The 12,181-nt window shown below is 40.5% G+C and overlaps 1 protein-coding gene across 1 annotated transcript; it reads right to left on the bottom strand.

Annotated features, from left to right (window-relative positions):
* Window positions 5,428-6,629, bottom strand: LOC110265073. Its single transcript, XM_021107828.1, has 2 exons — window positions 6,215-6,629; window positions 5,428-6,140 (listed from the first exon to the last, which is right to left on the bottom strand). Exons 1-2 carry the CDS (start codon window positions 6,627-6,629, stop codon window positions 5,428-5,430), a joined length of 1,128 nt encoding a protein of 375 aa, XP_020963487.1.

Raw genomic sequence — 12,181 nt, 5'->3', positions numbered from 1 at the left:
CTACCTTGATAGGCAGGATCCAACTGCCGTCCCTGCCAGGCGCATAGTGTCTCATAATCTCAATTTAAAATAGTAGTTTAGTGGTTTTTCATAAAACATTTTCAATACAGCAATGATTCATCATTGCACATTCGAGTCCTCGACTCATCTCAACCACTGTCACATCAACATTTCCATTTCCGAGTCCTCGACTCATCACAACTACTGTCAATTCACATTTCTATTCCGAACTCAACAGTTCATCAGTTTTCATTTCACATATTAGTCTACCTTCACACGCCATCAAACCATCCTCAGTACACCCGAAACCTAAGCCTCCATTTGCTAATTTTTTATAATACTCATCAACTAAAACCCTTAGGTTAATTCGCATGTTCTCATGCCCAAAATTATGTCTAAAAGCCTTAAAATGGTGTCATATAAGCTTACAATCTTGTTGGGAAGGTGAAATAGTTGAAAACAAAACTTAAATTTGAGAAACAGGGCGTGTGCGTACGCACAGGGGTGTGCGCGCGCACGCCCTAGAGAAGTTTTAAAACGTGTGCGTAAGCATAGAGGTGTGCGTACGCACAGGTACAAAAATTCACAATTTCTGTTCACTCGCACAAGCTGTGCGAGCGCCCTCAACAGAATGACCTTCCCAACGTGTGCATGTGCACAGGGCTGTGTGTACGCACAAGTTGCAATTCCTCATTGGGTATGTGCGCGCACAAGCTGTGCTAGCGCTCTGAACAGATTGCATGCCTCTGCGTGTGCAGACGCACAGATCTGTGCGTGCGCACAGTTAAAAATTTCGCAGAAGTGTGCGTGCGCACATACCAGAAATCACAAAACTCTGCAACTTTACAGAATTTCAGATCTTTACACCAATCTTTGAATGATCATAACTTCCTCTACAAAAATCCCAATCTTACAATCTTTATATCGATTTGAAGAGTTTTCTATAAGATTTAATTTTATACAATTTTCAACCAATTTTAAAAACCGAGACATAAGTTATGATCAGACAAAGTTCACTAAAAACCAACTTTTACCAAAAATTACAATTTACCAAATTTTCCAAAATCCTCAAACCACATCCAACCAAAACAATACCAAACTCCCATTTTCAACACAATCTACCCTCTTGGGTCACAATTTACCATTCATATCTAATTTTCCACCATACTTCATCATTTTCAATCTCAATTATCAAACATATACATCACAAACAATTTTCCCACCATCACATGCATCCATCCTCATTATATCACTATCAATCTCCATCATCAAAATCATTCATGATTTATGTTAAAACTCAATAATATTCATTCATCCAAACTCATAATACATCATATCTAAACATCATTAATCAACAACATTACCAATATTAATTCATCAAACCTCATTCAACCAATCAACATCAACAACCACATCAAATCAAACCTATCCTATAAGTTACTAGCCTAAGTGTCCATGAATATTATATACTACATAGAGGAAACCGAAACCATACCTTGGCCGATTCCATATATGAACTAAAACTCCAAATTTAGCACAACAATGATCACCAACAAGATTTCCAACACAATGCAAGCCACCAACAATCACCAAAGGCCTTCAAACTCACAATAATCAAACTATATACACATAAATCATCACAAATCAACCTAAGGCTCATTATAATTGAAATTTCACAAGGGTTCAAGACCTCTTACCTTTTCCAACAGCTTTGAAAGTCAAAATCCAATGCTAAGCAAGGATTAGAGTGAACCTAAACACCCAAAAATGATAAAACCTTACTTAATCAAAAGCCCTAAACTCAAAATTTTGAAGAGAGGAACTGAGAGGATTTCGAGATTTTCTTGCCATTTTCTTGTATGGGTCTTATAGAGCCCCTCACAAGGAACGCATAGCCGCAAACGGTATGGCGATCGGAGCTCTATAGCTCAAGATATGAGCTTGAGAAGATGAAGATGAATAGTGTCAATGGAGGGTTTTCTTCTTCTTCTCTTCTCAACTGTGTGGGTGTGTTTGTAAGTGTTTCATGGTGAAATTGGTTTACTTATGAACCTTTTATATGTTGGGCTTGGGTCCAACTTGGGCCCGGTCCAACCCGTTAGCGTTTTTAGCCTGTTTTGGCCCAATTTCGGGCCAAACCTTTTAAATTAACGCCCGGTTTTCGACTTCTATTATTTTTCTAAAGTTTTTTACTGTTTTCACTTTTTCTTGCACAGTACGGGGCAAACTTGAACCGGTTCAACCAGTTCGACTATCGATTCACAGTTTTTTGTGGTTTTTTACAGAAAAAAACATTTTCTAACTTAGAAAAGGCTACTGAGTCCAAAAATCACATTTAAATCCTCAAATTCTCATGCTAAATTTTCGGACACTATTTTGGGCAATATTAATTAACTGATTAGGCGGTTAATTTGTCGCGGTTCTTATATTCTCCCTACCAAATAATAAATTTTGCCCTCAAAATTTTGTGATTACCTGAGAAAAGCTCGGGGTAATCCTTTCGCATCTCGGACTCCAATTCCCAAGTATGCTCTTCAACTCCTGCTCACTCCCAAGCTACTTTAACCAACTGAACTTCTTTTCCTCGCAGCTTCTTCACACTAGTGTCATCAATATGCACCGGTGTTACTTGAAAAGTCAAATTCTTCCTCAACTCAACCGACCCAGGCTCTAACACATGAACCACATCCGACGTGTACTTACGGAGTTGTGACATGTGGAATACGTCATGCAAGTTAGACAGATGAGGTGGCAAGGCTACTTGATACGCCACCAGCCCGAATTGCCTTAGAATCTCAAATGTCCAATGAACCTCGGATTCAAATTCTTGGTCTTGATTGCTCTTTTGATCCCAGTTGTCGGTGTAACCTTGTGGAATACGTGTTCTCCCACTTCGAATTCTAATGGTTTCCTTCTCTAATCTGCAAAACTCTTCTGTCGACTCTGAGAAGTTAGAATCCTTGCACGAATCTTCTTAATGTTCTCAGTAGTCTCCGCTATCAAATCTGGACCCTTCCGATCCCAGTTGTCGGTGTAACTCTCAGAAATATGTGCTCTCCCACTTCAAATTCTAACGGTTTCTGTCTCTGATCCGCGTAACTTTTCTGTCGACTCTAGGAAGTTAGAATTCTCTCTCGAATTTTCTTAATCTTTTCAGTAGTCTCAACTACCAAATCCGGACCCAAAACGCTCACTTCACCCGACTCATACCAACAAAGTGGAGATTGGCATTTCCATCCATACAAGGCTTCATACAGAGCCATCCCAATGCTCGCATGAAGCTATTGTTGTACGCAAATTTCACCAATGGCATGTAACGGTCCCAACTTCTGGGTTGATCCAATACACACGCTCTCAGCATATCTTCCAACGTCTGAATATTTCTTTTCGATTGTCCGTCAGTTTGCAGATAATATGCGGTACTGAGACATAGCTTCGTACCGAAAGCTCTTTGAAAAGCTCCCCAAAACCTTGATGTGAATTGGGGATCACGGTTCGACACTATGCTCGATGGTACACCATGAAACCTTACGATCTCCTTAATATACAACCTCGCCAACTCCTCCATTGAACAACTTATTCGGATAGGTAGAAAATGAGCGGATTTGGTTAAGCGATCCACGATCACCCAAACCGCATCAAATCCCGAACTAGTTCTCGGTAAACCGGTCACAAAGTTCATTGCGATTCCTTCCCACTTCCACTGAGGAATCTCAAGGGGCTGTAGCATTCCCGACGGTTTCTGATGCTCTATCTTCACTTTCTGACACATCAGCCACCTGGATACCACTGTAGCTACATCACCTTTCATTCCAGGCCGCCAGAACATCTTCTTTAAGTCATAATACATCTTCGTACTTCGAGGATGAATAGAAAACCCACTATTGTGAGCTTCCGATAACAAGTCTTCCCTCAAACTCCTGATATCTGGTATACAAATTCTCCCCTTATATCTCCACAACCCTTCGTCATCTTTGGTGAATTCTTCATGCCTCTTCCCACCAACTGGTTGAAATAATTGCTGAAGCTTTTGCTCATCTTGCTGAGCCTTCTGAATCTCTGTTTTAAAGGTACTCGAGATCTGCAAATGATTCAAGCAAGCTCTTCCGGCAACTTCACCAATGTCTAACTTAAGATCCACAAACTTATCCACTAGCTCTTCTTCCTTTATCCTCATCCAAGCTATTGTTATGGACTTCCGACTCAGAGCATCTGCTACCACATTCGCCTTTCCAGGGTGATAACTCAACTCAAAATCATAATCTTTAAGCAACTCCATCCACATTCTCTGGCGCATATTAAGCTCTTTCTGATCAAAGATGTACTTGAGACTCTTATGATCAGAAAAGACGCTAAACCTTACTCCGTACAAGTGGTGTCTCCAAATCTTTAAGGCAAACACAATTGCCGCCAATTCCAAATCATGAGTGGGGTACTTCACCTCATGCGGTCTCAGCTGACGTGATGCGTAAGCCACCACATTTTGGTGTTGCATCAACACGCAACCCAAACCCTTCAGTGACGCATCACAATATACTTCAAATGGTTAATGCGGTTCTGGCAAGATTAAAACAGGTGCTGAAGTTAACTTTTGCTTCAAAGTCTGAAAGCTTTCTTCACACTCCGACGTCCACACAAATGGCACCTCTTTCCTTGTTAATTTCATCATCGGTAGCGCAATCCGGGAAAATCCTTCAATAAATCTCCGGTAATATCCGGCTAAACCCAAGAAACTTCGGACTTCCATCACCGTCGTTGGTCTTTCCCATTCCATCACCGCTTCTACCTTAGAAGGATCTACCGCTATTTCCCCTTTGCTCACCACATGACCTAAGAACTTTACTTCCTCCTTCTAGAACTCACACTTCGACAACTTAGAATACAACTTCTGCTCCTTTAAGATTTGCAACACAATCCTCAAGTGTTCCTCATTCTCCTTTGTCGTCTTGGAATAAACTAAGATGTCGTCTATGAAAACCACCACGAATTTGTCCAAAACGGGACGAAAGACCTTGTTCATTTAATCCATAAAAACAGTAGGTGCATTCGTTAATCCAAAGGACATCACCGCAAACTCGTAGTGTCCATAGCGCATCCTAAATGCAGTTTTAGGGATATTATCCTCATTCACCCTTATTTGATGGTAACTGAATCTCAAATCGATTTTGGAAATCACCCCAACTCCTTGCAATTGATCCATCAAGTCATCTATCCTTAGCAGCGGGTACTTATTCTTCACAGTTACTTTGTTCAACTGTCGGTAGTCCACACACAGTCGCATCCCTCCATCCTTCTTTTTCACCAATAAAACTGTCGCTCCCTACGATGATACACTCAGTCGGATGAACCTCTTGTTCAAAAGCTCTTCCAACTGAGTCTTTAATTCAGCCAGCTCTATCGGAGCCATTCTATATGGCGCAATCGACACTAGTCCAGCTCCAGGCACCAATTCAATCCAAATTCAATCTCCCTTTGAGGTGAAAACTCAGGGATATCTTCCGGGAATACCTCCAAAAAGTCTCTAACCACCGGAATCTGATCTATGTTCTGGGCATCACCTAACACATTAGCAGTCAACAAGATATAACCTTGACACTCCTCCCCACTACAGTGCACCATTACAGAGTTCAAGTAATACCCGTCAGCTATCACTGCTCCATTTTCTCCTTTCGGCATAAACTGAATCAACCGTTCAAAACAATCCAACAAAACTCGGTTCTTCGACAGCAAATCAAACCCCAATATCATCTCCAACCCAACCATTGGTAAATAGATCAAATCATGCATGAAGTCTCTACCCTCAAACTTGAAACCTACTTGCCTACACCCTGACCTAGTCATAACTGTCTGATGCGGAGTATGTACATGCAAATCAAATGCTAACTCTGACACTTTCAAGCCTAGTTCCTCAACTTTAGCAAACAAAATAAACGAATGCGATGCTCCAGTATCATATAATGCAATTAAGATTTTATCACTAATTAGACATATACCTCTCATCAACAGATCTGCCTTAGAAGCATCCATGGCGTTCACAGCAAAAACTCGTCCCTGATGCTGACTCTGGCCCGCGTTCGGGTTCCTTCCACGGGTGCAATCCCTCGCAATGTGGCCAGGCAACCCACAGTTGAAGCAACCACCTAAACCAATCTTGCATGAGTCATATGGATGAAACACCCACAACGCACACAAGTCAAATCCATAGAAATCTTACTCTGATTTTCTCTCCCTTTGCCACGCTGAAACTGATCCTGAGTATTCTTTCTGAAGCCTCCTTGACCTTGAGGCGCATATCCTCCTCTCTTGAAAATTTGACCCCTCGGATGGAAATACTTGTCATGTCCCCGACTAGAACTCCCTCTGTGAGTCTCCTTGGATGAAGCTACCGTCTTGGCATACTCTTCCACCACTCTAGCCTTCTTCACCAAGTCGGAGAAGGTACGAATCTCCATAGGAGCCATAGCAGTCATACTGTTGTCCTTCAAGCCTCTTTGGTACTTGATACACTTCCAACTCTCGTAGGTCTCCGGGGCACATTGACATACCCTAGAAAACCTACAAAGCTCCTCAAACTTGCTTGTGTAGTCTGCCACTGACAAGGAACCTTGCTTCAGCTGCATAAGTTCCATCTCCTTCGCTTCTCTTGCAGACTCCGGAAATACTTCTTGAAGAAGGCCGTATGAGAAACATCCTACGGAACATCAGCGTTCTGAAGCTGTAGCAAGCGGCACTCTGCTTTCCACCAGTGCTGGGCCTCTCCCGCAACCTGATACGCGACAAATTCAACATATTGATTATTCGAAACGTGCTGCGCCTATAAAGCATGCTCCATGGCCTGAAACCAGTTGTCCGCTTCAGTAGGATTGGTTGATCCTCGAAAAATTGGTGGATGAACCTTGAAAAATGTTGCCAAGGTCATCAGAACACCTCCCATGTTATCGCCGTTTCCCTCAGCATTATCATTTGCATTCCCTTCACCATTCCCGTTGCCATTTCTGACCGGTTGGCCTAACCTCTGCACAGCTTGCAGAATCGCAGCAACATTAGCTTCCATGGTGTTTTCCAGATTACCCATGGCCGCCATGAATTCGGCATGGTTCTCAGCTGGTTGCTCATTCCTACTTTCTCATGAACGTGCTCGACCTCGTTCGCGAGTGGCCATTAGGATTCCTGTCTACACCAAATAATCGATATCAAGGTGATCAGTCTCAATATCAAAAGCCTAGTGCTTCAATTATCCCAAACAGGCACTCACAAACAAGCATGCTATGCAATATCAAACAGATAACCTAATAGCATCAAAGAAAAGACACACACAGAGTATGCAATGAAGCACAATCAGTCCATCCCTCAGGCTCACGAGGACGAATCGTCCTGATACCACTAAATGTAACATCCTAATTAGCCTAAGCTTTACCTCGTGTCGTAAAGCAAAGGTTAATCAAAAGTTACGACAGTTCTGAGCTCATACGTATAATATATATAGAAAGAATTAATATAAACTAGAAACCCGATGAAGGATGTAGCTCAAAAACAAGATTTGAAAATCGCAAAACGTACTAACAAAGCTTCTAACCTAAAGCACAAGATATAGATAAGACATAGCAAAAGATAGTAGTATAATGTCATAAGAATCTAGCCACGGCTCATAGAGTTTAAGCCGGCTAGCCATATACAGACTATACAGAAACCAGACAGTAAAAAGAGCTTATACAAGTTTTGTTCTCACAATATATGCCTCTAGGCTAAAGCAAAATACAAAAGTGAGAGATATATAAACAGAATAAATAAAAAAACTCCAAAAGATTCCAAGATCCTCCGCTTCTGTCACCATCCAAGCAACTTACCGAGGTGGGTTGCGACCTACATCTGAAAAACACAATAGAAATATGGTATGAGAACCGGAGGTTCTCAGTATAGTAACAGTGCCCAGTGATGTAGGATATAAGACCCCGGGACGCCAAAGGCAATCCTAGACTTCATATCCATTACAAGATTTCAACTTAAGGCATAACTAAAATAACAAGGCATATATATAAATCTTAGCATAAATAAATCGGGTAATCTATCTTAGGGGATTTCTATTCTAACCAAACACCGCTGTCCCACAGCCTTCACCAACCTATTCTCCATGTGATCCCATTGCCACCGCCTTTCGAACCTCCTCAATCCCAGTAGAAATCACAATTAATTACAATGCAAGTAAAACACAAGTAGAAGCATATAAGGCAAGTAATTCAAGTAAGCAAATAGGCATGTTATACAAATAGGCAAGCCATTACAAGTATTCAAAGCATACAAATAGATAGAAAATGCATATGATGAATGCCTGCCCTATTGGCTGTGATATCACATTGTCGGTTCAACTGCCAACCGGACATATCTCCATGGAGATGTTGCCCTTCGGAATCATCATTGGGAACCCCCGAGATATAGTGCTCGGATCACTGTCCAGAGTTTTGCGCCTGCACGCTCTATTGATTCGAAGGGATGCGAGTGGAATACTCTTGCCACAGACCTCACATCTCAATGCAAGCAGGACGAACCACCGCCCTTACGCCACCGCCGCTACCTCGACAGGAGGGATCCAACCGCCGTCCCTGCCGGGTGCATAGCGTCTCATAATCTCAATTTAAAATAGTAGTTCAGTTGTTTTTCATAAAACATTTTCAATACAACAATGATTTATCATTGCACATTCGAGTCCTCGACTCAATTCACATTTCAATTCCGAACTCAACAGTTCATCAGTTTTCATTTCGCATATCAGTCTACCTTCACACGCCATCAAACCATCCTCAGTACGCCTGAAACCTAAGCATCCGTTTGCTAATTTTTCATAATACTCATCAACTAAAACCCTTAGGTTAATTCCCATGTTCTCATGCCCAAAATTATGTCCAAAAGCCTTAAAATGGTGTCATAGAAGCTTATAATTTTGTTGGGAAGGTGAAATAGTTGAAAACAAAACTTAAATTTGAGAAACAGGGCGTGTGCGTACGCACAGGGGTGTTCGCGCGCACGCCCTAGAGAAGATTTAAAACGTGTGCGTACGCATAGAGGTGTGCATACGCACAGGTACAAAAATTCACAATTTCTGTTCATTCGCACAAGCTGTGCGAGTGCCCTCAACAGAATGACCTCCCCAACGTGTGCGTGCGCACAGGTTGCAATTCCTCATTGGGTATGTGCGCGCACAAGCTGTGCTAGCGCTGTGAACAGATTGCCTGCCTCTGCGTGTACGTATGCACAGTTCTGTGTGTGCGCACAGGTTAAAAATTTCGCAGAGGTGTGCGTGCGGATAAGGCTATGCGTGTGCACATACCAAAAATCACAAAATTCTGCAACTTTGCAGAATTTCATATTTTTACGCCAATCTTTGAATGATCATAACTTCCTCTACAAAAATCCAAATCTTACAATCTTTATATCGATTTAAAGAGTTTTCAATAAGCTTTAATTTCATACAATTTTCAACCAATTTTGAAAATCGAGGCATAAGTTATGGTCAGACAAAGTTTACCAAAAACCAACTTTTCCCAAGAATCACAATTTACCAAATTTTCCAAAATCCTCAAACCACATCCAACCAAAACAAAACCTGTAACAACCCTAATTTTTAAAAATCAAATAATTAGTTATTTGTGATTTATTTTATTTGTTGAAAATTTCATTTTAAGAAAATTATTTTACTAAAGGTTATTAGATAGAGTTTCATGATAATTAAAGTTTAAATTAATTAGAATTTTATTATAATCTTTATTATAATTGATTATTTCACATAATTTCAGTAATTGAAAAATAAGAAAGAATTGTATAATTTAAAGAAATAATTGATTGAACTTAACAATATATTGATAAATAATGTTCCTAAATATTTTTAATAGAGTATATTTAATTTTAAAATTACTCTACCCTTCAATTTTATCAAAATATTTATTCATAGCTATCCTTTATTCTTTTATAAAATTCTAATTTCTAATCCTAAATCCCAAAATCTCAAAATTCATTCAGAATCCCTAATTTTCCCAATTCCTAACCCTAACAGATGCAGCCTCACCGTCCTCCTTCAACGTAACAAACACACACGAACTCACCCTCTCTCCCTTAGCTTCACCGCGGCACACACACACTCAGAACACTACACCCACTCAGCCCACACCCCTTCCGTCACACACCCACACACTGTGAACGGAGTTACATCGCGTCCAGCCCGCCTCACCACCGCCGCCGCCATTATTGCCGACGAAGAAGGATGCCGTCGATGCTGTTCAAGGAGAAAAGAGGAACCGAGCGAGACCCAGGGGAAGAAGGAGCCTCTGATGCGTCGCCACCGCGCTTGGGTGCTGCTGTTGAAGCCACTCCTGCCGCCGCTGCTACTAGGGTTTGTCGCCGTTGATGAAGCTTCAGCCGCCGCTGAGGAAGGGAGGTCGAACACCGTCGCTGGGAAGGAGGCTTGGCCGTCACCGAACAGAACGCGACAGTACTGAGAGACATCACCATTGTTGACGCTGGAGCTCGACAAGGGCTGTAGCACCGTCGCCAAACCACCGCGCCGCCATAGCTGTCTCCGGGAAGGTCGTTGGAGCTTGCTGAGGATATTGTTCTGGTTCTGAAGCAATTCATCCACGTCAGTGCTCATTTTTATCCTCTGTTCTTCCTCTGCCTCTGGGTTTTGTGAGTTGCCGGAGCTCTCTGTCACTGGGAACCAACATTCGAGCTGCCCAGGAAACCACCCTTAGAACTACTACTGTTTTGGTGAGCTCTGTCCCCTGTTTCTGCTTCCTTGTCCTACCTATTTGTTTCTATTTTGAAGCTTGTCCCTGAAACTATTTGTATTATATAAAGAGATTATTGTAAATTACCTTGCCACCGCCGTTACTGGAGGTAGCTGCCGACTCTATTTGGAGACTGCTGCTAAGCCACCACCGAAGCTAAGAACAGGTGCTGGGATTCGATGGAGCACCGCTGCTGCTGTGAATTCGTAATATTTGGTTTACCACGTTTAAATTCTTCAATTACAGCTAATTGAGGTAGGGGATTTATTTTTAAAGTTAAACGTTTTTAATTTAGAATGCCTAAAAAGTTATTTGGATAAGTGCAAATGGTTAACAATGGTTAAGAATTTCTTAATTGACATGAATGACTTGAAATGCATTTGGAATTAGTTGGTAGTTGTGATTATTTTGAGTTGTGACTGAAATTAGATGCTGTTGTGAATAATGATTAAATTAGTGTAATTTATTAAATTGAAATATGCTGAGTTAATTATTGAAAAGCTGTCGTATAGATAATTGATGAATTGAGTTTGGATTATTGCTGTGAATGTGATTGGTTTTGTTGTTATGAGAGATTAATTGGTGGAATAAGCTTGGGTTGAGGTTGTGAAATTTGGATTAAGTTTGATGATATTTTAGTGTTTCAATTGGAGTATTGAATTCAGGTTATGGCTGTGAATGTATTTGGGTTTTGTTATTGTGAGTGTTTGAAGCTGTAATTGATATTGATTTTTCATATTTTGATGGAATTGTTGAAAAATTCTGGTTCTATGTGATTATACTGAATTAGTTGAGTTGTGTGGCTGTATTCTTATTATTGAGCATAAGTGCTTGTTGTTATTTTTAGTTATCTGATGTAATGAAACGGCTGTGATACTAACAACGACTGATTGGAATTAGCTTTGATGGTTGTTAAAGTTGATTCATGATTAATTAGAATTAAGTTTGAGAACTGTTAAAAGATTGAAGTTTGATTACCAAATCATTCTCTTCAAATTTGACTTTTAAAACAAAATAGTAACTTTGCTAAAGAGTAAATGACATTAAAATAATTAGAATTATGAAAGGCTGATTTTTGGTATTACTAGTTGATTGAGTTTAATTTTGAAAGGATTCTATGATATGTGAAAAGTAAATATGAATTGATGAGATTGGAGTTGGATTGATGGATTAGTTAGAATTATGGAGTATGATTGATTTGTTAATTATTATGAATTGTGAATGTCTGATTGATTGAGAATTACCTGTTTGGAAATTGTTGAGAAAAGGGCTGGTGATTTGTGGAGAAAGAGGGAACCCGTAAGGGTGGCTAAGTTCGAGTTTTAGGGGAGGTGCTGTCGAAATTTTATAAAATCTGAGGTTTTATTTGAAAAGTTATTTTAGAAGATTTGGATTTGGAAAAT

The sequence above is a fragment of the Arachis ipaensis genome, chromosome B07, assembly GCF_000816755.2.
Source record: "Arachis ipaensis cultivar K30076 chromosome B07, Araip1.1, whole genome shotgun sequence".
Lineage (NCBI taxonomy): Eukaryota > Viridiplantae > Streptophyta > Magnoliopsida > Fabales > Fabaceae > Arachis > Arachis ipaensis.
The sequence above is the reverse complement of the archived record's forward strand: the minus strand, read 5'-3'. Positions and strand labels throughout refer to the sequence as shown.